Raw genomic sequence first — 25,992 nt, forward strand, 5'->3', positions numbered from 1 at the left:
TATCAATAACATTATAAAACATTCATACACCTCTTCTGATCCCTAGGGTTCTCAAAGCTGCTTAGAAATCACACATATACAGTGTCTGAAAGAGACAGCATCCCAGAGCACGGGTGGGTGGAGGGGAGACTGATGATCCCAGGGAACAAAAAGTTTCAGGGCCCTTCAGTCCCACACACAGAGCGGATCTGGTTTCTGCAGCATGGCGCTGCACTCCACCAGCTGCTGGACTGTTGAGCTATGGAAATTATGTATATAAACACACACATATATATATGAAATATATATATATACACAAATCTGTTTAAATCATCATCTTAACTATGTGCGTGACAGAAGTTATCTAGATTTACGTAGCCTTCAGTGCATAAAGGAACAGTTCCCCCAGGTAATTTTGTGGTGCATTATCTGCTTCCAGAGGACACACCACACTATTTCTATTCAGAGGGAAAGATGTTTGTAATTTCATTTTTAATTTTTTAATCGTTTTTTATATTATCTTTTCATTATCTTGTTTAACCACCTTATACATCATCTGAGCATTTTAACTTCGGAGCACACACGATTTTGAAAATAAAGACTCAACGTCTGGGTGGGGATTTAATTTTCCTGCTGTTCCCATCACCTCTATGTGTTCACATTGGATTTCACGTGCAATAGTTGACTTTGGAGTGTCCCCCTCATCTCTGCCGCAGGAAGCAGAGCCCTGGAGAGGACCCCCCTATCAGGGACCTCTCCCAGCAGCCAGACAAGCTTTCCCAACACCAGTCTTTGCAGCAAGCTGAGATGTAGGTGACCTGGCTTCTGCTGCACCTGCTGCCTTGCACAACATGTGTCTCTGTCTGTACTTACTCTGTTTTTTACTTGGCAGTTATAGGTCTAGCTCTGTCTCCTCCACTAAAACAAGACTAAGTGAAGAACACATACCAGTTATCCTTTGGTTTGACCAAGTTAAGATAGAAAGCAAAAATTACCACCACGGTTCATGGTTCAAGCTTCCTTTGCTTGTCTGAAAGAGTCTGAACTATTCAAGTTTTAAATCTCAATGCAAACGTTTTTGGTTTTCTGCTGTATCTGTTGCATAGGTAGGTTTGAAAGTGTTAGAAGTCCTTCAACCCTAACATAAGTAAACATCTTGTTCAGACCAATTTAAAGTTTATGCTTAGATCTACTGTAATCCATGGATTTAAGATGTGGTTAAAGTTAAGGCAACCTCTAAGAATGTATTGTTCTGCATGGGGATAGTCGTGTGAAAACACAAGTGCCTTTGCCACCTCATGCTCAGGTCTGGGGTGCATTTAGAAAGAATAACTTGACATTTGGACCATAGAATTAATTTCATTTTTTGTACACTTCCCTAGAATACAATGCTATAAATAAAAAACAAACATCATATAAACTGTGCTGTAAGTGTCTTTTGATATGCACTTATCTTCTTTTTTCCCCTTAAGTGTTCTTGAATATACCCTCTGAAGCAGAAAAGGACTACCTCCAACCAAGCCCAGGAAGCTCTGATAACCTCAAAACAGCCATTTCTGGCCCAAAGCAGAAGTCAGCCTTAATTTCCATATTGTAAGACAACTAATCCTCCCTTCTCACCAGAAAGGCTCTGTGTTTTATTGCCTCCTCTGAAGAGACTGAAGTTCTAGCAAAGAGACAAACTCCTGTTGAAGGAAGTCAACATGATAAACCATTAAACAACAGAGCTATCACCAAGAGCAGTGCTGCGTATTAGTCTCTTGGATGAGGAAGATAAGAGACAAGTTTCTTGTTTCCTGAAGACCATTAAATAGCTACAGTAGGATGAGACAGAATTCAAAATCAGGTTACGGAAAGGAATAGAATTATTCCATACTTAAATTCGCCATTTTTCATTGCAGTCTCAGGATTTTCCTTTCTTAAAAGTGAAAAATAACGACATAGTGCAGCAACAAGAACGCTAGAACAAATCTTCTAAATGGCTGTTGCTCCCATTGACAAAATCAAGGTTGTTACTACAGGATAGCAACAAATGACATATTATAAAGCATTTTTAGATAAGCAGAATTTTGTCAGAATAACGTTAAAGAACCAGCATCAACACAAAAATAGGTTGAATTAATTATCACTTAGAGAACATGAGTTTCAAAGCAAAACTTAAGGAGAATACTTTTTCTTTAGACTGAAGATTTGAATAGACAGCATTTCAGTGACTGTTGGATAAATCCTGTTGATCATAGGCCTCTATGTATTTACATTTTTATTGGTGTTGTGATTTATGTATTAGCACTCCTTCACTGGGTTGTTTGTTTTGCTTTTATAATTAACTTTAGGCATGTGTGGCCATGCATGGACAGGTTATGTCATTTTTTTCTTCAGCAAGAAAGTGTTTATTCTCAGTCGTCACATGCAACCTATACAGGGACATTTTTATGCATCAGATGGTTACTATTGCTCCGGTACTACAGTCTAACTGGTTTATGACTAGTTTAAGCAGTTAATATGAACATTCAAAACTCCCTAGAGCTACAAGGGGAAATGTACTTTGAGCGCTCAGTGCTGTTAGGTAGCATTTGTGACAACTGGGAATGTGGATGTTGAAAAGGTAACGAATGCAATGATCCAGAGAGCTTAGGCTCACAAGTGTAAAACCCTCCTCACTCACGACTATTAAAGGTGCAAGCAAATAACATGAAGGATCTAGCAGAGAGGACAATAAAACTTTGCTCAAATTGATTTCCCAGAGAAACTGACCCCAACAGATCATTTGTTTTCCTCCAGTTTAATAGCAGCTGTATATAAATCTCCTTATTGACTTTTTCTTATTCCTTGGTTATTGTTTTCATATGTGACTGGCTTACAGATGTATATACTGGAAGCAAATTCCCTGTCCTGTGGCAGAGAGAACTCAGTATTAACTTTGGGAAGCCATGTGTGTACAACTGCTGAAATATTTAGAGTCGCATTGTTTCTTGCTTAGGTCTCTAGATCACAAATTAAATTTTTAGGGAAAGCCTTGTAGAGCTCTGCAGGATTTCATTCTATAAATGTCTGTGGTCTGCTCACTTCCAGCTTTTGGTTGCAACCAGCTATCAGTATCAGACAGTAAAATATTCCCAGTTATGCTGAGAGATAGTGATCACGGACAAATCTGAGCCAGCAAAACTGACTGTATTACCCAAATTGCAACTTCTTCTGCACTGTTGAATAAGTGGAAGGCTTGCTCCTTTTTCTTTCTTTAGAAAACTGTTGATTTTATTATCTAATCATACTGCTGTCATCTGATACAACATATAAATTCTCTTGAATGCCCCTAGGAGGTAATGTGGAACCAGAACAGTAAATAAAGATCACAATCTCAGAATGAGAGCTGCAGTCTCTGACAGTAGGATCCACTGGGATCCAAACCCAAATCTGTAAGTCTTAGAGCACCAGTTCCAAACCACAAAACCGTCATACAGTGCCAAGCATAAAGACCAAGGTCTGAATGAATAAACCAATCTCTCGCTTAGAGGCAGTTTCTCTCAAAATCTGAAGTCACATCCACAAAGTGAGGACGTGTGGCAGCACTTACCCAGCTGCAAGCATCGTGTGCCCATGTTCAGCTGGATCCAGCACAGCCAGACACCCTGCACATACATGCTACCTCCAAGCAACAAGAACCCAACACCTGGGTTTTTAAGTATTGCCTTTCTATCTTCAGGTTTACCCAACCATTCCACTGTAAAACAGCATTCAGCCTGTGCCAGAGTCCTAAGTAACAGACTCATTGCAAATCAGTACAATGACACATCTCCGTGATACGATCACATTATGTTTGTATGAACTGCTGCACTTACCCTTGGACCCTTTACATCTCCAGCGTCTAGCCTGTGGATTAACATCTAGGTGGTTTATTACAGAAGACTGCTCACAGAAAGCAGCAGTTGCAGTATTTTAAGACTTGTTGGATTGCGCTACTATTTACTTTCCTCGCTGAGCACAGTTACACACGCTGCCAGCCCCCACGCTGCTGTGCTACAGCAAGTAGGGATGAGGCTGGTCCCACAAGCATATTCCAAAAAGGCATGGCCAGAGTGGGGTCCCCAGGGGCTCCCAGGGCATGGGGCAGAAAGGGGAAACAGCTACACTTTAACAACATTTTGGAAACCTGCTAAACCCACATCCTCCTCCTCCAGATGCAATTACCCACCTCTTGGCTGGGTGTGCAGACACAGTCCTTTGCTCTTTAATCTCCAGGGCACGCAGTTAAACCAGCAAGGTACGTTTGCATGTGCTCTTGCACCTTTTGCTCGAGCTGCAGCAGACTCAATATAGTTTTATGACTTGCGCTGTAAAACGTCATCTGATTCTGCAACATCGTTAGGCGACTGTCAGCCAGAATGCAGTGCACCTTTCCTGTCACCAGAGACGAGGATTTAGTGTACCTATCCATCCCAACAGCAAGAGGCCTGTGGCAGCATACAGGGCTGTTTCACCGGATTCAGGCTGGATCCGAGTAGCATGCAATCGTAATCAAAGGTTCACCCTTTATGTGAGAGGGCTACCAAGACCTGGGCATTTACACAAGTCAAAATGAGGAAAACATGAGGAGAAAACTTTTAGGGTAAAATAGAAGCAGGTTAACTTTGAATGAAACAAAGCAGTGTGGGGCAGCTGTTTCTGCCAGAAAAGGGATACAATATTTTGGAGACTAACTGGTTTGTGATTATTTTAATGGATGATTTCCTGCATTGTGGCTGAAGCACTCCACTGCATCTGGAAGCTGGTGGACTCTAGCCTGTGGTTACAGACTCCAGAGCGGCTGCACGCATCGCACAGGTGCCACGAAGAAAAGAAAGCAGGGAACTGAAAAAGGGAGATCGCTCAGCTTCAGCAGGAATTGCACTAAAAGGCAGCTGCTTGATTTCCCTCTCAAGTGCAGAGAAAGGCAACCTTCTGGGCAGCAGCTGTCACTGGAAAAGTGATTGTCAAAGCTCATTTCTCACTCTTACAAATAAATTCTAAATTAAAAGCAAACTTCATTAAGTGGTGCACATTCATGTTCTCATCTCTCCCCCTTTTTATTAAGAGAGATAGCAAATGCCTTCCATAGAGCGAACCAAACGTTAGACTTACTCATATGTTTAACACGTGTGTAATAAATCATGGAAACGCCATGTCCATTTGGGAAGTATCAGACTGCACAAGGCACTCGCCTCAGAAACTGAAAATTATGGTGCCATGGCGCTCACAGCTGTTATTTCACAGAGGAGACAAATGCCGTATATGCTTTCACAAGGATTCGGCCCAAAGGTACTCAAATATAAATGTTATTCTTTCTGTTCTCTGTTTGAGATGGTGATGGTGGGAGCTTATCAATACTTCATATTTTTCACTGTATGTGTTCAAGAGCATATCGGTTTAAAATAAACAGTTTTGCTTTGCCTTTCCCACCCCATTGTTACGTTACTTTATAGGATGTTAGCATCTCAGGCTTCCTGGTGTGCAGTTTTCAGAAAGAACAATTTATTCCCCATGACTGTGATGTCAACTGTCAGATGCGGAGTAGGCTTTCCCCTTCCAAGGAAGTTATTACCTCAACCAAAGAAATGCCACTCACCATTTAAGAAGTGTATTTCAGAGCCATCTCTAGAAATACCAGTATCCAAAACCACAGAAGACAACAATTGTATTCAGATAAGTAATTTCTGCTATAAAATATTTTTCTCCTTTTAAGTAGCTACCATGAGCTCTTGAACAGATCTGTCAGTAAGTTCCAAAGAAATCTTTTCAACCTGGTGAGAAAACACTGAATGGGAAGAGTATTTCTCAAATCCCTGGCCCTGTCATTCCTTGATAGTTTCACAGTCAGCCGGAGACGAAATGATTTTGTAAAGGCTAACCAGAACATGAGAATCTGATGGAACAGACCTGAAAGGTGATCACATCTCCATTCACTTTCTTTTGGAGTTTGGGATGATTTTACTGTTATCTTTCTTTTTAACCAGTTTTTTTATATGTAACAGCATACTTTACTAGAAGGATATGTATTCTGCTAAAATTCTTTATTTTAAAATGCTTTTAAAAATAAATATCACATAAATAATTCCCATTGACAGGAATAGTCCCCAAACCTGAAGAAAAAGCTACCTTTTCTTTTCAGCTCTCACTGCCTGCAAATTGTCTAGATGGAGGAGCTTCAAGAAGCAAGGGGAGTTGACAGCTTTGCTTACAGTCAAGAGGGACAGAGATTATTTCTCTCTGTGATCACTCAGAATGCTAGCACAGGGAAAGCAGAGCCAGGAAACTAAGGAATTGTATTTAACTGAGGTCTAAGTATCCTGTTTATTCGCGTTTTTCTTTTCATTATTTTACCAAACCAAGATATTAAATGAGAACCCACATGTAGCCTCACATTAAAGACTGATAGAAGTGGTAGAGAAAAACATTATCCACCATTTCACCATGACTTCTGAAAAAGGTAAAGTGGGTTGCTAAAAGCACAAAAGGGGAAAACACTGCCTGAGCCCAAACTTCACCTTTGAACTTCCCCTAAGGTCATGAGCCTTTACACAAGGACCGTGTTCGCACAGAAGAGATCAATGTATGTCAGAGACTTTGAATCCTCAGCATAGTTTCCTCCACATCCAGGGGAAAAGGGATCAAAGGCTTTGCAGGCAGAGTGTCTCTAGCTAATAACAGGCTATGCATGGAGTGACATTGTTAAAACACTTCCCTTTTATATCCCTAAAGGAGGAATTTTATTGAGTTAAAACGATCCTTGAATAGCCTCTGGGCTGAACTGTAAAACACATTTGAAAAGCGTAAAATCTTTATTTATGCCAGGAATGTTTGAAACTCAAAAGATAAATGTCATTCAAAAAACAAGCATGTCCTAGGTATTCAGTACGTAATGGGGCACAGCTGTAATAACAGTCAATGAACCAGAGACTCCCTACATCATGTCATTAGCTCACTTTTAATAAGTCTATCTTCTTATCCTTTTCATAAGGACCATAGGGAAAGAAAGAAATATATCATGCACCAAACATCTGTGGCTTTCTCAAATTGTCTCTCTTCAAAGATATATCTACTTAAGGGACCTGTCTTGGGATATAGATTGTAAAGTGCACACAACCCTTTCTAAATATGGATTTTATTTAACCAGGGAGCATCACACGTCATTTCTAAGTTGTGGAAGACTGTGCAGTCTAGCCTGACAGAAAGAAGGCTGAATGCAGAAATAGCGTCACAGTCCTCACAATCAGAGACCCATATTCAAATAAAGCTTGATGCCCAACTTGGTGTTGAATTTATTCCCTTGAAGTAACAGATTTCAAGCAAGCAGAACTCTAGTTCTGAGGAGGTTTGAACAGCTTTCCCTGGGAGCCAAGTAAGTCTTTGCCTTCAACAGACCCGAAAACTTCTGATTTCTTCTTTATTTTAAATGTTTTTCCCCCAAGGTGAAGCTGAATAGATGGCTTGAAATTTTCTGTCTACAAATGACACACATAGATCAAGATATTACAAACCAGCTACACCTACCCTTTAAGACACTCCTCCCAGCAATCCTAATTTCTGTGCCTAGTGGCCAGTTTTGTTCTCAAAGCTTTTTTTTTTTTTTTGAATATTTGTTGATACTAGCCCCTCACAAGAGCTCCCTTACTGCCTCACCTGTTACCTTCTTCTTTAACTAGCTTATCCCTGCTGCATTTGAAAACTGCTACTTTTGGCAGCTAATACATTTAAGGAAGAGATAGAAAGAGGAATAAAACTAAATTTGATTAAATATATGTAACAGAATGGTCTGTATGTTTACATCTGAAGTAACTATCTGGTTGCTGTGGTTTTATCACATCGTTATTCATTAATCCAGAATGAATGAGAGAGAAAACTGGATTAGAGTCCTCTCCCAGAAGCGATACTGCCACACCGAGGTGCACAGGAGCAGCAACTACTGCAGCCATCTGTTTTCCTGCACCTTTTCATGCATGGTTTTAAGTGATTAAGCAAAAACAGACTAAAAAAATTGTTCTGCTTTTTTTTTTTTTGAATGAAATATGAAAGATAGAAGGAGGAGGTTTCTGATAATCAGTCCACTACTCTTTTTGGAAATCCTAAAATTATATGTGGGGTATCTTTTTATTATTATTCTTTATGCTGTAGATGTACATAGATGCCTCAGCTTGGATTCAGGAATGGTTTAAGTTTCCTGTATGAAGAAACCTGTGCAGAGGAAGAAATAATCATTTCACAACTGCAAAACTTTACTGTGAAGAGACCAAAACCCAGGTTTAGGCTTTGTTAGTCACTTAATGGAGGAGCATAATCACTTAATCATAAACACAGGTAGAAGTTAGCCCACAAAATATGACGGCAGAGTCTGAGGAGGTCTCCTGTCAGGACACATCCCCTTTGCTCCTCTCCTGATGCTAGGATGCACAGCAGCACAAAGCTTGTTGGATTTGATTCAGTGGTGACACCAGCTTGTTGGCACTGAGCTCAGCTGCTATCGCCGGCTCGCAGCTGCACTGTGGAGACTTTGGAGGTTTACAAGGCCTTAACTCCTTAAGAACTAATCAAACATAAAACTACCTCTAAAGCTGTTACACTGTGCTTTTAGTGATTAAAAGAAAACAATCTATTTTATTATCAAGCAGGCACATAGTAAAGACACAAGGTATTAAAAGCCAAATGTTTGGGCATCAGCACAGGTTTACTTGGAAAATACAAAAGCTGTAATTATTGACAATGAACTTGCTTGCTAATATTATTTTCCAAGAACCCTGGACTCTCTGAATCTTATTGGAAATAATTGAAGGAAAATACACTTAGAGAGTTTGGGTTTGGAGCCAGAATATTTAGCTTGACATGCAGAAGCTGCTGGATCCACAAAACCGCTGGTGCAGAAAAAAGGCCATAGGCAAAACCTCTTGTTCCCACCTACCCTCTACAGATTTTTGACTTCGTTCTCTTTTCTCTGTCCCTGTGGCCCCTATGGTCTAAACTGGACAACAGGATTTGCTACCTACTTGGTGACCCAAAGCTATCTGAATACCATCTGAATATCATGGAAAATAAAAATATAACTGCACACAATCTCTCTTGGGACAACACTTCAATTTTCCAGACCTTAAGCAGTTCTTGCAGCTAGGAAGCCCAAAGACATTCTCAAACATAAATTAACTCTCTCCTTAGTAAAACTGTACTAATGTAATGTAAACTTGTTTATAAACCAACTTGATTAGACCAGAGCAAATCCCACATTGGGGCACTCTTGCTGTAGAAGTTCCCAATTAATTTAACATTATAAAGTAGGAAAAAAATCCTTCTTGCACTAAGTGGGACTATGCAGAGGTTTGCAGCAGTTTTACTGGAATGCTCACATGGGATTTAAAACTGCTTTTCCCCATTATCAGGCATCCTAATATTCATGTGGGGAAAGCTAGTTAGTGGAAAGTAGGTCTCAATTTACTCCCTGCTGACTCTAAGGGGGGGAACCATAGCTGTTGAACAGAATACAACAATGATGTACAATACACTGAAGAGTAAGAACGGATACTGAGGGGTCTCTGATGAAAACGCTTAGGAGGGAGGCATTAACCCACAGGCAATTTATCTAAATCAAATCTCCTCCTTTAAAGCTATCTGTTCTTATAGAGGTGTTCTGCAGAGTAATCTAATCCTACTGCAGTTTCTCCTGTTCATATATGCATAAACTTTATGTACTATGACAAATGGTAAGAGATCTGAAGTTATATTTGCTAAATAGCAAAACAAATGATTCAGTAACACTCTCTTGAATTTCTTTGAAACAAGGATAGAGGTTGACAGCCCCTCCACACCCACAGGCCTTACTCTCTCCAAACTGAGTACATGTATGTGGAGTTTACTCCCCCAAATTTCATTGAGAAGGCCTAGTTCTATGAATGAAAAGTTGAAGGTGAAAAGACAAGGACAATTACTGATCAGTCCCTTCCAGCTGCTGCTATCCCCCTTTGCACACAATCACAGAAGGACTGAGGTGGGAAGGTGCCTTGCAGAAGCAGGGTCAGTTGGAGGAGGTTGCCCAGGTCCCCCATTAGTTGGGTTTTGAATACCTCGACAGATGGAGATGCCACCATCTCTTTGGACAACTGTTCCAGTGTTTAATCACACAGTAAAAATGTTTGTTGTCTATGCTTAAACAGAATTTCTCATATTTCAGTCTGTGCCCAATGGCTCATCCTGTCACTGGACACCACTAATAAGAGGAGCCTGGTTCCACCTTCTCTACACCCTCCCATTAGGAGTTTGTACACATGGATAAGATCCCCCTGGGCCTTCTCTCCTTCAAGATAAACAGTCCCAGCTGTCTCCACTTCTCACATGGCAGAAGTTCCTGTCCCTTACATGTGTAAGGGACACATGTAAGGCCCGTCTCTGGGCTCGCTTTGCTCTGCCCACGTCTCTCTTTGTACCGCAGGTGGGCCAAGCTGGACACACCACACACGGCCTCACCAAGGCTGAGCAGAGGGGAAAGGTCACCTCCCTCGGCCTGCTGGCAATGCTCTTCCTATTACAGCTCCAGGTGCTGTTGGTTTTCATAGCTGCCAGGGCATGTAGCTGGCCCATGGTCAACTTGGCATCCATCAGAACCCCCAGGTCCTTTCCTGGAAAGCTGCTTTCCAGCCAGTTGGCCTCCAGCATCTCCTGGCATATGGGGTTATTCCTCTCCAGGTGCAGGAGGCAATCAGCTACAGAAATGGGGACGGCACTGGGACACAAGGGACAGAAAAGGCTTCCTAAGACCTACCTGACAGATCAGCATCTGCTAGTGATGCAGATTTCTGCGGGTTCTGCAAGTTCTCCTTGTCTCCTTTGGATTGCAGAGATCACTGCAGATTATATGTCTATTTAAAGTGCAGCTAAGTCAATCAAGTACTTGGTTAAAATATCAACATTTTGCTCAGCATTCCTGAGTCAATTCGCATGACACTATGTGATACCATAAAAACACTGACATGGCAGAAAAAAAACATTACTTTCCCGTGCAGTATCAGCAAAACATGTTCAGCACAGGTATTTCCCTGACCCACTGGCTGTGTTTTGCATTGGAAAACCTCCTCCTTCAGTGCTGTAAAATGATGATCTAGTAGCATGACTGTGCTCTCCCTACCAAATCTTAGCCTTTCTTGAGTCAGTTTCACACCCTGTATCCCTTTAAAACCTCTCTGGGCTCCAGTGGGAGTTTTGTGCTTGCTACAGCCCAAAGCCAGTAAATATAGCGCTGCCCTGACCTGGAATGAACAACTTTTGCCATTGGGTTCTTTATAACGCTCCAAGGAAGATTCCTCTTTCTGGTTTTACAGATACTAAAAACCAACCAAACAAAAAAGCACAAACTGTGACCAGAAAACCTAACGAACCTGTATCTGTGCACAGGCACCTGATCACTCCAGCAGCAAGCCAGGCAGTGTGGCACAGCTGTCAGTCCCCCTGCATGGCACATTCACAATTAGCACACCACCTCGAGGGACACTGAATTCCAGACAACCTCCTGTAGCAGTCAGTGACCCTTTCTAAATGGGGTTGATTGGTATTATTAGGAGATAACATCTGTGTGGTGCAACATACTGATGTGAGGTGAGAGCCTCAGAGTGCTTCAATATAATTTGGAGGAGGCCTTATCAAGCAGCAACTGAAGGCATGTATTACAGTGCAATCAAAGAGGATGATCAACAAGCTAAATTAAATAGAAATGTGTGCCCTTTCTCTTATTTTAGCTCCAAGGACAGAAAGACTTGACAGGATTAGAAACATTGCAGTGTCATGTCTGTCTGTCTAGCCATATTTTGCAAGATACTTTTTCTTTTTTTCAGACATGTCTGCTCATTCATTCACCTTCACTGGAAGGAAAGGAAAACAAGGTGTGGTAAAAATTATGACAGACAGAAAGAAGAAAAAAGCCCAATCCATTTCAAAAAATGATTTTGAATTTCCCTCAGTGCAGGCAACTAGATCTTGGTTTTACACCAGTTTTGTACTGTAAAATGTCTTAACTTTCTTGAATTTTCAATGCCAGCAGAATCAGAGGCTGGATGTTTCAAACGTCACCACCGACAACAAAGAACACCTTTTCTTTACTTCCAGATCAGGTTTGAAACTCTCTAGTAAAATCTTGCTATGGCTTTTAGCTACAGATTCTAGAGTTCAGAAACACTGCATAGGCATCAGAGATTTTTTCAGCAACATTTAAAGTGTGTATCTGCAAGCATATGCAAATTACAAATATGTGCATGCATGTGTGTATATGATGTGTTTACATTTAAAAATGGAGCTGCTGTGAAAGCTGACTGACTTGTTAACATATCAGCTGAATTTACTTTAACACACACTGGCAGATCTCCCAATTGCCACATTACAGAAAATTAGTATTATGTATATTCTGATCTATTAAGCTGGTGATGAATGCGTAGGAAGAAACACCCATTTGTACATTGAGAAGCATGGAGAGAAAGGTTTGTTCACTTTTCAGTGGGACTTTGCAATTCAGAGACTCAGCAAACATAATACAGCTGATATGTCTCTTGTACAGAGCTTGTCTGAAGTAAAGATGTGCAATGTATGATTTTTACCTCCAAGAGAATTGCCATAAGCATCTCATTTTTGTCATTAGAAAATCTAAACCATTCTCCAGGTCTGCCTGTGGCTCTTGGAAACTCATACACTCAGATGACAGTGTTTTATGAGTGTGAAGATGTTCTGCAGAACAGTTTTCACTAAATTGGGACGGACCCTGACAGCAGGTGAAAGAAGAACATGGATACTGAATCTCCAGCATTAAAACTGTAACTTCATCATGTCCATTGCAAGGGCACAGGGCTCTCAAATCATGGCTGACAGAAGATAAAGAGCCTGGATTCAGGAGATCCCAGAGAAGAGTTATGGACCTTCTGTACTTCAATCCTCTCTGCAAAATTCACAGCCTGCTGACTAACACCTTTCCCTCCCTGGGCTTGCCATTGGCTCTGTCCCCAGGATCTGTCTGGCCATCCTGAGCTGCACCACCATGTGTGATACCCCATCCACACAACAACTCCCAAAGCAATATGCCCCTTCTCCTGTCTTGGGTCCAGCACAGCGTAGCTATTTAACCAAAGTTTTATCCAACTAGTAGGTACCTCTGTCCTTGAAAGAAAAGTACCTCTAAGCCAGACAGTACAAATTACAGTGCTGGAGTCATGACTGGCTTTCGGGTCTTCTGGTTTCTTCCAGATCCAGCTCAACAGTGCTTTAAATCTTTTTTTGAAATGCCCCCTCAGTTAAATGTTATATTACAATGCAGTCTAAGATGTTCAGACTTTCTCTCCCCCCTCCCAGTTGTTTATGTATAACATGAACCAAAAATATGCCTCAGGTGTGTCCCTTTTATGATCTAACCAGGAAGGGAATGCTAGAGAAATTGCGTTCTTTTAATCATGCTTAGAAAGATGACTTATATGGGTATTTAAGGTCTAATTTTAGCAACTTACATAACTTCTAGTGGAAATCTAACAAAGTAAATCAATCATCACGATCAAGAGACAGCACAATTAAACCTCTAATAACCTACATCACCTAAAAGTACTTAAAGCAAAAATGTGTACAAATAGAAAACAAACAACTTGCTTAACCAGTCTGTAGGTTGCATTAAACAAAATTGCTGTTGCCAGAAAGGCATTGACCCTGACAACCATGTCACAGGAGTCATGCATTCCAAAACAAAATCAAAATCTACCTTACATTGTAGTGCAAAGGCAGCCAGCTCTGGGCCCTAGGGAAGCGCATTGCAAAGCAGAAGACCTTTGCAGAGAAATACCTTTCACGGATCCTAGAGAGTTCGTTTAATGAAGTGTCCCCAGGTGATTTCTATCTGCTACAATGATGAACAGGCTGAAAGGCAATATCTCTGATACAGAAAACAGAAGCAAAGAGAGCAACTAAACAAAGGCTGCTCAAGGCACTGACACAAATATCCCCCAAAAACAACATTAGCAAATTATTTGGAATGGACATAAAATGCATGTTTCAGAGCTGAAGTCAATGTCTAGATGAGAAAGAGATCACGAGAAGACAGTTCAACTGGGTAGATTCGCCTCTATGTGCCTACCGCATAGTTAGACAGTTCTCCAGAGCATTTGGAAATTTACTGACTGCTGTCAGAAAACCGTCTGTTCTCATATCTTTATGCCTCCCACTAGAGCAGATCTGTGATCTCAGGAGAAGAGACATAGCCTCCCTGGCGAAAAACATTGCGATAACATAGCTTGCTGGGAGAACGTCTACTTAGAATGATGTTAACTTGGTTTGTGCTTTGAGGAAGACAGAAGTGTAGGTATTTTAGGGATGTGGTGTGGGATGGGAGGAGGTGGGAGCAGACTTATCTCATACACACATGCTTTTAGCACAAAGCTTCCTGATGGTGAACAGCGGGAGTAGGACTACTGAAATTTCAGCATTTAGTCTCTCTCTTTACTGGCAAACTGGGCTCCAGCCTTGGTATCTAAACAAATGCTAGAGAAGAGCCTAGATTCTCCACATCTTTCAGATAAATGAAACCTTGTCAAAGGAGAAGCAAATGGTAGAATAGCACAGCAGTGACAAAAGCTCTGATCCGACAGTCTGGGCAGACTGCTGTGCTCATGCAGGGCCTCAATGACTTTAATAAGCCTTCACAGAAGCAGAGCAGTCCCTTTGCATACTGTCAACCACGAGCCCAGGACCTAATTCAGTATGCAGCTCCACACCCCCATCATGTTGGCAGTAAGTCAGAATTGGTGAGACAACTTGCAAAGGAAAAAAAAAAAAGCAACATTTTAAACCTAATTTAATGTTAGCTTTTGATGTGACTAATATCAAAGCATTTTTTCACTTCTATTTAATCAAAATTAATCACTAAGATTACTACAGTAATTTATGTTGGAGATTATTGAAATGAGTGTTTTATTAAAATCTGGTTTTATTAATAAAACACATTCTGGCTATGGGATCGTACAAGTCTGCTATTAGAGACTATTAACTGGGGACTGGGAGTTAATCATAACAGCCATGCTGCCAGGTCCTTTGACAGCAACACACACTGGGTTTGTTTCTGCTTTTACTTTTACTAGCATATTCAAGGCAATTAGTTACCCCAGCACAAGAGCAGAGTAACTCCTGTAAAGCAGGGAACAGAGACAAAGGTACATGTGTCTCAGTAGTTTTGAGCAAAGAAACGGTAATCAGAAGGAGACTCACCAGCCTGATTAGTCGTGATGCTGACAGCAGCAAATTGTCTGGAAAGTGTACTCAAGTCGGATACCCCATTGACTGCATCAATCTCAAAAGTGTAATTAGTATGTGCCAAAAGGTCCACTACTGTCACCGTGGTGTTGGTGAGGCCAGTCTGACCGGGTAAGAATCGCACGTTGTCACTACATGGCTCACACAGCTTGCTGCTTCCTCCACATTTTTTGCAAATGATGTTGAAAGTGACATCTTTCCGACCTCCCGTGTCAAGGGGCCAGCTCCAGTCCAGGATAACAGACGTCTCATTGATGTTAGAGATAACATTTCTTGGAGCAGAGGGTGGTCCTACAAAAGGAAAGCAAAGGCATGTGTTTTTCTGTAGTGTGCGAAGATGGGGGTAACAAGGATGCAAAAATACAAAAGCAAGTAACATAAATAACCAAGCTCCTCTAGTCATTCCTGTAGAGACTCCTGTAATACTCCACTGGACTACAGGTCTAGACTCTCAAGGACCATGTTTTGGTATACACAATTAGTACTCTTAGAGAACAATTCAGGAATAAGGGCTGGTCTACTAGAGTTGTGCAGGACAGCTACTGGTAATTGCACTTGGATTTTGCTGAAGATATTGCGAACAGTTGAAAAATACTAGCTCTCCTTTTGGGGTGAGACAGAGAATAACGAGGAGAAAGTGAAAAGAAAAAGGCATAAATCCAGCCCAAGAATCTTTGGTAGACTGTCCAACACGTAAGAAAACATGGGAGGCAGTGGATGGTTGACTGCAATGGAACATGAGAGGAAGCAAGCAAGCTGCTCAGATACAGATGGAGGAGCAAGAACGACAGCCCCGAGCACAATGATGCTACTCACTGGTGCAAGCCATGGATGGAGGGTCTTTCTCAGAGCGAAAGTAATTCTTTTCACACCTGCAGTTCAGAGACGCGTCTTCATAGGTAGAGCTGTGAGGTGGGCACTTAGCACACTTCACATTGCCAGCAGAGGCTTTGTAGAACCCAGGTCGACAGGCTGCAAAATGATAAGAGTGGAGTTTTAAATTCCATGGATATCTCCATTTTAACAGGTGATCTAGTTATTATCCTGGAATCTATCCATATGTAGATCACATTCTGTGGGTGTTTATGGTCTAAAAAACATAGAGTTTTCTCATAATGAGAAAGCTGATAGAAATAAAACCTCTTAGTAGAATGAAGCTCTTCACAAATCAACTTAGATTTGTATTTAATTTTCCCTGTATAACAAAACAGAATATTGCACCTCCAAGAAGCAACGTTTTCTGTATTGCATTATGAGAACTTCACTTTTTTTTTTTCCTCCTTCTCTTCTCTTCTGGTTAATTTACCAAAACATGGGCCCTGTCCTGCATAAGAAGCTAACTTTATCCTCTCTCTGTTGCCAAGGTTTGCCAACAAGGGGATGCTAATTATAACCTATGTCTATTCAGTTCAGCATGACTAAGCCAGCCAAAAGGAAGAAAATAACCTAAACAGTATAAAATGTATTCCATTTCTGAAGGACTATGCATCAAACTCAAAGAGCTGCTTCTGATCCTGATTGACTATTGGGAACTTTCATGGTCTGTACTATGAGGATGCTTTTTGCATTACCCAGTTCTCTAAGGATAGAGCTTGAACCCACAAATCTGCTTTTGACAAAGCCCTGGTAGTGATGTTTCATTAACATTTGCACACACCCTCTGTTTTGGCTCCTGTTGCATTTCAGACTGATTCATTGCCACATTTGCATCAGATGAAAACAGCCTTTGAAATAAGTTACAGAAATGAACAATCAAGTAAATAGCTTTTTATGAAAAACTCATGTAGTCAAATAACATGGTTGACTTCTTTCCGCTAAGATGATCTCACCATCTGAAAATCAAAAAAAATATATTAAACCCAAACCAGATAACACCACTAAGACTCTACTGTTCAGCTGCAGTTTCTCTCCAAGGCACGCGTTCTTCTCCGAACAGCATTTACCCAGTACAGTCGCACTGCTGACACCGGTCACCCTCAGGTCTGTACCCACAGCTACAACAGCAGCACACAAACAGACGACATAACAGAAGTGAACACATCTGAAAATATGTTCACTACGTTTTACTGCGTTTCTCTTCCACAGGAAACACTGCCTAATGCACTATCATGCTAGGAAAACTGCTTTTTGTGTCTGGGGTCCAGACAGTCAAGCTTGAATAAAATGGCCCTGGACCTGTCATTGATTTAAATGTTCATTTGAAGCCAAAGGTCTATCATCTTAGCATGAGGCTAAGCAGGCACACCTTGTTCATTTTTGCTTATGAACATGAGCTGATTGATAAATGTAGTATGCAGGATTGCATTCATTCATGTACTGCCCAAAGAGAAGAAAAAAAAAAAGTTCAGATAAGCAGTTTCAGGTGAAAAAATACCAGAATAAGTACCCCAACACCTTCGTAAGGGATGGAGGAGAGAGAGAAGCTACAGCATTAAAATGGCCATTCAGCTTCCACGTCACCATCCATAACTAAATCCTAACTGAACTTCTGGGCTAAGCTAAAGCTAACTTGGTCATTAGTTCCCAGTGCCAAACACCCGAGTGGAACACGCTGAAGGGAAAATCAAAACCCAGCGCAGCCACACGTCCTGTTCTGATACATCTTAATAAAGAAAAACCTCCTTGCACGGCACCGAGCCCGGCTTGAGGAGTATGAAATGTTTCACAAAGAAGCGCTAATCTCAGCCACCCTTCAGCACCTTCCCAGTCCTTGCAAATAGATTTTGCCTGGCTGCAGCTGCTACCTCCTACTGCCACAGTACTGAAACAGCTGAGAAAGACATCTCCCGCTTCACAATCTCTCCTGCAAGCCCTAATGAAATAATCCCCAGGTTCAGCCTCTGATGCGTGGTGCCACCAGGCAATCTGTGAAAGCAGAATTGCTAAAAATGACCTCACAGCAGAGTTTGCAGAATCTAACACCAATCTGTAGGATCTGGCACAGCCTGCCCTCCTTCAGTCAGGGCTGTTTTTGTTTCCATCTCCTCTGACGCTGCAAGGGTCTTTGGAGACTTTTGTTTGCTTAACTTGAGAAGAATAAAGGAAACCTTGACCCCTCTTAAACACCTCCGCTAGGAGGAAATACAGCCGAAACCAGAGTTGGCTTCTGGGGTTTTGTTGCTGTAGTAGTCCTCAGATCTCATCCCCTCCCAGCTATTGCCCCATGACAAGCAGGTCACACTTAGAGCAAGTCTCTATTCTCCCTCCTGCTGACAGAGGAGCTTCTGATTATTTTATTGCCTTGTGGCACAGAATGGCCGTTCCTGGCCCACAGAAAAGAAGCGATTTCAACCCCGTCCTTACCAGCACCACTCACCGAGAAAGGACATAAAAAACAAGCATCATGCTGCCTCTATGTATACATTCACACAGCATGCCCATCAAAACTTCCTATGGAAACTCAAAACCAGTTATTAAACACTTAACCATACCTACTTAGCTTGAAGGGACATTTTTAACTCATGGGAAAGCATACACCAAAGACGTATTTATAAGTACATACAGCATAAATCTTATTTTTTTTCTAATAATCGTATATACTAGCTTAACATAAAGACTAGAAAACAACTAATAACGTAAAACTGAACCTTTGTCATGTGCTTGGTCTTTCTACAAGACCCAATTTCAACTGCTTATGAAACATAATTTATTCATAGCATTGTTAACACCTGAGCATTCATTCATGGAATGCAACTACATTAAGATCGCTTATTTTGGGACACATTCAAAGCACCACCAACATTTTAATACGATAATGAATTAAACATCAGTAAACAAGCTTGCACAAGCAGTAGACTTATTTTGTGGTGTAAGGATGAGAAAGGAAGGAATCAAATTGCTCCATTAAGAAGTGGCTCATATGAAAACCTGCAGAACCCATTTAAAAAAGTTGGTGGTTGTGTGGGGAAGGAGAAGAAACAAAGAAGCAGGAGTATGCAGGAGGCATTCTGCTTGAGCCAGATCAGGCTTTTTCTCTTCCAGAGGGACAGAGAGGTCCCTGTTTCAGGTTGCTGCCACCACTGCACTGAGCGAGTAGTTGGGTTGGTGGGAGGCGCTGCTTGAACCCTGCCGTCCCTGCACATCCTAGCGAGGGCATCCCAGTCTCAGAGCTTCCCCTCGGGCTGTCTTGTGCTTGCTGTCTCTGTCTGTCAGACTAGTTTAAGATTATTCAGCACTACAGCCCACAGGAGAAAAAAAAAAAGCAATTATATTTGAAATTGAAGCCTGGAATGGGGCTGTGCCAATAAGAAGCCATCTCAATGCATTTACTATTATTATTTTCCTAATAATTTCTTATTTCTGGTATATAAAAGAGCCAAAGTCTTTAATTCAAAAGGCATTCCTCTTTATGTTAGAAAAACTGGATTACATGAACTAATGGAAGAAAGTTTGGCTTTTTTAGGTGAACAGCTTCGATTTCAGTCAAGTTGAAAATAAAAGCACTAGCACACCAAGTCTTCACTGAATCTGTAATTTCAGCACGGGAACCAGTTGTAAGAAGCACTTGATTTTCCTTAACGTTTTCTTTTAGAAGCCAAGGAATTTTTCTTTCCCTCACTTCCACGTTGTTTTCAAGTGGAAGACAAAAATGAGGCTATCCATTTCTTTAGTTGCTTAATATACTCAGTTTAGTAATAGGTTAGTGTTTTAAAAGAAGAAAAAAATGGGGGAGGAGGGCACCACGAGCCTATATTTGTGTGTTTTTCATGTCAAGCATTCAAAGCCATCCAAATTCTTGGTAGCAGTAGTGTGGACACAGGGCTGGCAGAAGAGCTGCTTGCAGCTGACTCTAGACCCTGGTGCTGCCACCACTGCTGTGGCCCCAGTGCCTGCTCCCTTCTTCAGAAGTGTTCAGAGCAGGGGGTGGTGAGAAATTGTCTCCAGGGTCCTTCATTGCCACTGCTGGGTGGTGTGGAGGAGAGCAAGGAGCCTCCTCCCCACCGCCTGCAGCTGTCACTGGTGAGAACTAACCTCCAGAGCAGGCTGGTGGAGGGGGAAGACATGAGAGCAAATATGAGCAATAGGCCAGGAATAAAAACCTCTCAAGACACCAAAAGGGAGTAAAAGAAAATTTGAGGGTCTCTATATATGCGATGTACACCATACAGCAAGGCTGTTTGGTTTTGCTTCTTAAGATCTCCTCAAGTCAGATGCCCGATACCTGTTGGCACTGGTACCTCCTGCGCTAACTCCAATCAGAAATAATTTAAAATTGTATTTGGTCTGACTTCAGTCTCTCCTGCATGAGTGAGAGCTACACTGGCATCATTGAAGCTGCCTGCTGGTAAGAGTTTCAGGACTGCAGTTGTCTTCATTAATGTGTAAAAATGAGTTCCCTTAAGCTAAAGTTGATAAGTGTCTTAGAGACCGGGGAAAGTTACTTCAGTGAAAGAAAAATAAATGTATGCAGCAATCCCTGGTAGTTACTGCTAAAAGAAATGAGACTGTCTTTTCAACAGCCAGGTAAGCTTTGCCTCTGCCTGATGTGTTTGACTTAGAGAGGAAAACACGTTCCTAATTAAAGGTTAAACGATTGGCTTCAACTTGAATTAACTTGAAATTAAAATCTAAAGCCGTCAGGGGCATTTCAGCATTCAGAAATGCTCATGAAACACCTCATGGCTCTACCGCACCAGCCCTGGCAGGGCCCCTTGGTAGGCACAAGGGCACCACAGCTGCCCCTTGCTCCTCGTGTCACTGGGCCTCCCTCCGCTCCTTGTGCCAGGAATGGAGGTGCCAGGCTTCGGGGCAAGGCCTAGGCCATGCAGTGTGCTAGAGGTAGATATGGCTGCGGCCACCAAGCGATCAGAGTTCCCCTGTTGTTTGAGAAGACAGCCCGAGGGCAAAATGCCACTGTGGCACTGAACCACAGCACTTGGCATGTAAGGGAAGGTAAAGCACCTTCACACCCATACACCTGTGTGCGCACAAAATGAGATGTGACACAGCTGTCAGCTTGTGAAAACGGATGACATAACCAGCAGCATAGATTAACCTTATAAAACTCTTAAAACCATTTTGTTTTCCTTGGGCAAGTCATCTCTTTCCCTTCCTGCACTTGTTTATACCTCTGGTAAACAACAAAAAGATGAAAACCAGGATTAACTTTAAATGAAGACGACTTCACAACTGCTCATTTCACACTTCCATCACAAATTATATCCAGCCATATGTGTCGTTCATGCCCTATATTAAAAATAACACCATGTAGATGTGCTATAGTTCTGGCTCAGATATATGAGGAGTAGGAAATGAAGGTAAAATTCTGCCTTGACTCATCCCATCACCAGTTTCTATCACACATCATTCAGTACACGGAAAATGTGTCATTTTCTCCTCCCTTGCTCATTACAGCACCCTGCTTAGCAGGAAACACTGCATTATAATGTAGATTTCCTGCAAAATCCTTCAGAGCAGGGAAACAATCTTCAGCAGATCTCACTGTTCATTAGCATATGAAAAGCCACTTAATCTATGACATTACATAGGTGCACATCTTTTCTCTTTCTGGGCCTCTAGGTATCTTCTTGCATAGCTACATAACCCAGACAGGTTTCTAAAAACTACAACATATTTTCAATTCTTATTTCTATTGGACTTAAGACAAGCTTTTTGTCATTGGCTCTGAATAAACAGTATGATACCACTTAAGGGAGCAAGCCTCAGAGCCAAGTATTACACCTTACAGTAGGAACAGAGGCAGAGACCTGAATGTCACTGTTCCATTGTACATCAACAACTCCCTCTACCTGCTGAGGAGGAGGAGAAGGAAGAGGAAGAGGGAAGGCTCTCCCATCTGGTGGGGATGCCCACTATGGGCTGCTGCACCAGCAGCGCATGTTTTCTCTTTGTTGGGCTGTGGTGCTGGTATAAACTCTGTGCCGACCATTCTGCTTGTTGGGGAAATAAAATCTTACAATTATTCTTTCACCAAGACGTAACAGACACCATCTTTGCTGCAGCCTTCGCCATGCTATACATAATACCTGAAATAATTACAAAACTGGCCAGCAGAAAAAGCAACCCAGCCATTTTTGTTAAGCATTATCAGCAAATCAATAAAGTCCCATATTGTATTTTCTGTGCACAAGACATACATTTTACTCTGAAAATGCAGACAGAAAATTAAGAGTTGCATTTTAAATATTAAACTGATTTACCAGCACTATTTCCGTTATTAGCTTTGCAATAGCTCTGGAAAAATGCAGCTATATATTACTATAACTTATCTTCTTGGGGGAAGACCACTGCAGAAGGAAACATGGATCGTGTACGCTTGCATCTGTTGACGGAAAAATACAGGAATCACAGCCAAAGCTGTTGGCAGATGTGAAAAACTACTTCAGCTGTCCACAACTAGAAGAGATCAACAATTAACAAGACCAACACAATTCCTTTCCTATCACTAGACCTCCTCCGACAGCAAGAGGTCCACAACCCGAGGGTTCAGGAAATGCTCTCTTCTCTCCACCATTTCCTACCCCTTCAGACCCTCTCCCTGTGCATGCAGCAAGGATTCGCTTCAGTGTGACACTGCAATGCCGTGCAATGCCTCTAGAAAAATCATCTCTGGAATGAGCACTTTCCTTTTTTTTTTTTTGCACCTGAAAGCTGCTGCCAGCACAAAAAAAAAAAAAACCATATTCAGTAGCATTTAATCTTACTCATGAGTAAATTTCTGCTTTTTCCTCCCCACTTCATATTTTATAGTGATCTGTAACCTTAATGTATTTTAATCAGATGCTTTTTAAATTGGCTTTACTCCCAGGTCAAGTCATTCAGCAGAAACAATTCCTGTTCTTTGTTTAATAACTGTTACTGGCAGACATATTAATTATATGTACATAAGAGATAGCTTTATCCTAAGGGAATAACACTGCACCTTTCAACCACAGTCTGTAATAGTTTCATGTTATGCCTTGCAGGCTTTTGCATCTCTTTTTATGAAGTGCATTACGGCCATGATTGCTACCAACAGTATTGTTAGAAGTGCAACGTCAAAGATAGTCGGTCTTAAATGCAGCATTACAGTACAGATGTACTTGGTTGTGGGTACGCAAATATCTTGCTCTAAAATGCATAAGACATTTCAGCTCGTTCACAGGCATTTTTTTTTTGAGAAAAATAAATCTTTCATTAACAGGAAAACACTGAGAACCACAGCCTTGATTCAGAATTTAAAGAAAATAAACAAAGTTCTACCTTAATTCCACCCATACTTAGTGAATCACTTGAGCAAGTATTTAAACAGAGAATTTAATAAACCCATGTTTATAAGCAGTGTCTTTCACTTTCCCTAAACAAGATGTTTTCCTGAAGCAGAGCCTGGACATGCTGAGATATATTAAACTGTCATTTTGTCAAACAAAGAAATCCCATGTTCTGTTTCTTTAGAAGTTAATTTAATCCACACAGAGATGAAAAATAACTTCCTAATTAAGAAGCATTTCCCCCCAAAAAAGTAAATTAAAGAAATACCAGAAAAAAATACCCACCATCAGCTTCAATGGGGGGAGGGAGAGAGGAGGTTGTAGAAACACACACACACAAAGAAATCTGAGAGTTTTAAATGACCATTTGGCAAGGATAGAAAGTCATGAGATACTTTTTCCTTGAACTAAAATTACACTATGGACTCCTCCAAGGCAAAGGAGTTGTAGGATCCCAACAGCTTCAAACAAGGAACATTTCTTAACATCAGCGTATGAAATACAGGCCCCTCCATGCCACAAAAGGCACAAGCTCTTGGAAAGATGTTTCCTTTCCAGCTCGGTGGAATTGGTGGACACTGCACACACATTGCTCTTGTCAGAGAATGAAAAGCAAGACAGTGCCCAGTAAACCTCCCAGACTAGATTTAGGTAGTAAGTGAAAACCAACTTCGATCGCTTTACTTAGTGATGTTTGTTTAATTGCTCTGATCCCAATCTGGGCCAGGTTAACAGGTTAGTGATACGAATGTTCAATGAATGTTGAATGTTGCTGAAATAATAAATGAATTGCCAAACAAATTACATCTAACCCAAAGTCTTATCCTTTGGCTACCTTGCATCTAATGGTAGTATCATATGAAAGTGCAAGAGAAAGGAAGATACAGGACACTCATTTGTCCTCCCTCTTTTTTTTTTTTTTTTTTTAAAACTCTTATCACTAAAGCCTAGGTTATCATTTCACAGTCCCAGAGCAAAAGGTTCAATAGAACCTCTTATTTAACAAAGATTAATTATGATAACCCTCAATATTACTGTCCTACATATAAAATAGCCAATGTTTTTTTTGCTAAATCTTGGTCTCAATACATTTTTCCGACATTCCTGTCCAGTTGTTCACGGCAATATACATATCTTGAGCCAAAACAGTTAGCTCAGAAGTACAAAAAGTCTGCCTTTTCTCTCTGGGATGGAGGGAAGATGAATCTGCATTTTCCAAGGCTGAATGTTCTTTTGAAGCCTTCCACCTTTGCTAACACGTGCGGGGGAACATCACTGTCCCCATTTTACAGGTGAGGAAATTAATGCCAAATAGGCTCTGAATCCTTTCTTCCACTGACACCTCCTAATCACAGCACTGCCTGGTGGGTTGTGTGATGTTAAGACAAGCTCCCAGATGACACAAGTCCACTACTGCAATTAGCATGAATTAGTACTTTTGTTAGTAGTCTCAGCAGAGCTGTCAAATTAATTGGAAAAGAAATTTAACAAATATCTTTCCCCTTAGAGATACTCTTTCAGGTCAGGGTTGAGGCATATTGATTGAGCAGTGTGGGGGATGCTTATGTGTCACATGCCCTCACCGAACCTGCTTTGTTGATGAAACAGCGGACTTTGGCTTTGGGGGCTGTTAATCTGGTACCTGTCACAAGCAGTACATGGACACAAAAAGAGAACACTGATTGTACAACCCTGAGAAACAGTCCAGCTGATGGTAAAAATAAATTAATTAAGAGGCTTGATTAAGGGACAGTGGCTAGAATATATATACATTTGTTTTTGGCCTAATCTTGTTTTCTTATACCTCAGAGTTAGTTCTTTCCGTTTATCTCCAATTTACTGAGGCACCCATAAATAGCGCACTGTTTCCCCAATTTTAAACAATTTCTGAATTCAACCACTGCAAGCAAAACATGGCTAGTCCCATACAATCCATAAGGGTTAGGAAGCAAGCACTGGAAATGGCATACAGTTCTTCCATAACACACGCACACCAAAAAAAAAGGGGGGGGGGGGGGCATTTTTAAGCACTCAGATTAACAGGAGACCAAACATTAAAATCATGTGTCTACACCTCATTCAATGACAGCTACTGAATTTCTTACTGTTAGTTTCACTGCCAGTCGTTGACACATTGCTGCTTGAATTCATGGAGAGGTGGAGCTGGGAAAGGGAAGCTCTTAAGAAGAGAAATGGTGCATCAACAGCAGGAGCTGAAAGCTGTATGAAAAATTTCCTATGGTTTAAGTTGCTGTTATTACTTGCTGACATAAGTTTGGGATGCAATTTAGTGTATCAGAATGTACTTGTAATTTGTAACAGCATGTAAGAAATTGCCCTTGCTTTGCTGGTAACGCTGTTAATGTCACTTAATGGGTGCATCTACATAAGCATTTTAGTTCAAGATTTGGAAAGCATTTTTAAAGCAAAATCCCAGTTGATCCTTCATGTTGTGATTTGTTTTACAATCTTCTCTCTAGAGCATGTGAATAGGTCAACTGGAAGGTGCTACATGCAT

General features: G+C 41.2%; 1 protein-coding gene across 7 annotated transcripts in view; it reads right to left on the reverse strand.

Annotated features, from left to right (window-relative positions):
* The window catches only part of EPHA3 (EPH receptor A3), a 217,827-nt gene that overhangs the window by 61,490 nt on the left and 130,345 nt on the right, over positions 1-25,992 (reverse strand). For all 7 annotated transcript variants that reach the window (XM_080603572.1, XM_080603571.1, XM_080603570.1 and 4 more), the window contains 2 exons: positions 16,081-16,236; positions 15,220-15,555 (listed from right to left, as the gene is read on the reverse strand). In XM_080603572.1, coding sequence (XP_080459698.1) covers positions 15,220-15,555; positions 16,081-16,236 — 492 coding nt within the window. The remainder of the gene's footprint in view (positions 1-15,219; positions 15,556-16,080; positions 16,237-25,992) is intronic.

The sequence above is a fragment of the Anser brachyrhynchus genome (genome assembly GCF_964034855.1).
Source record: "Anser brachyrhynchus genome assembly, chromosome: 1".
Classification (NCBI taxonomy): Eukaryota; Metazoa; Chordata; class Aves; order Anseriformes; family Anatidae; genus Anser; species Anser brachyrhynchus.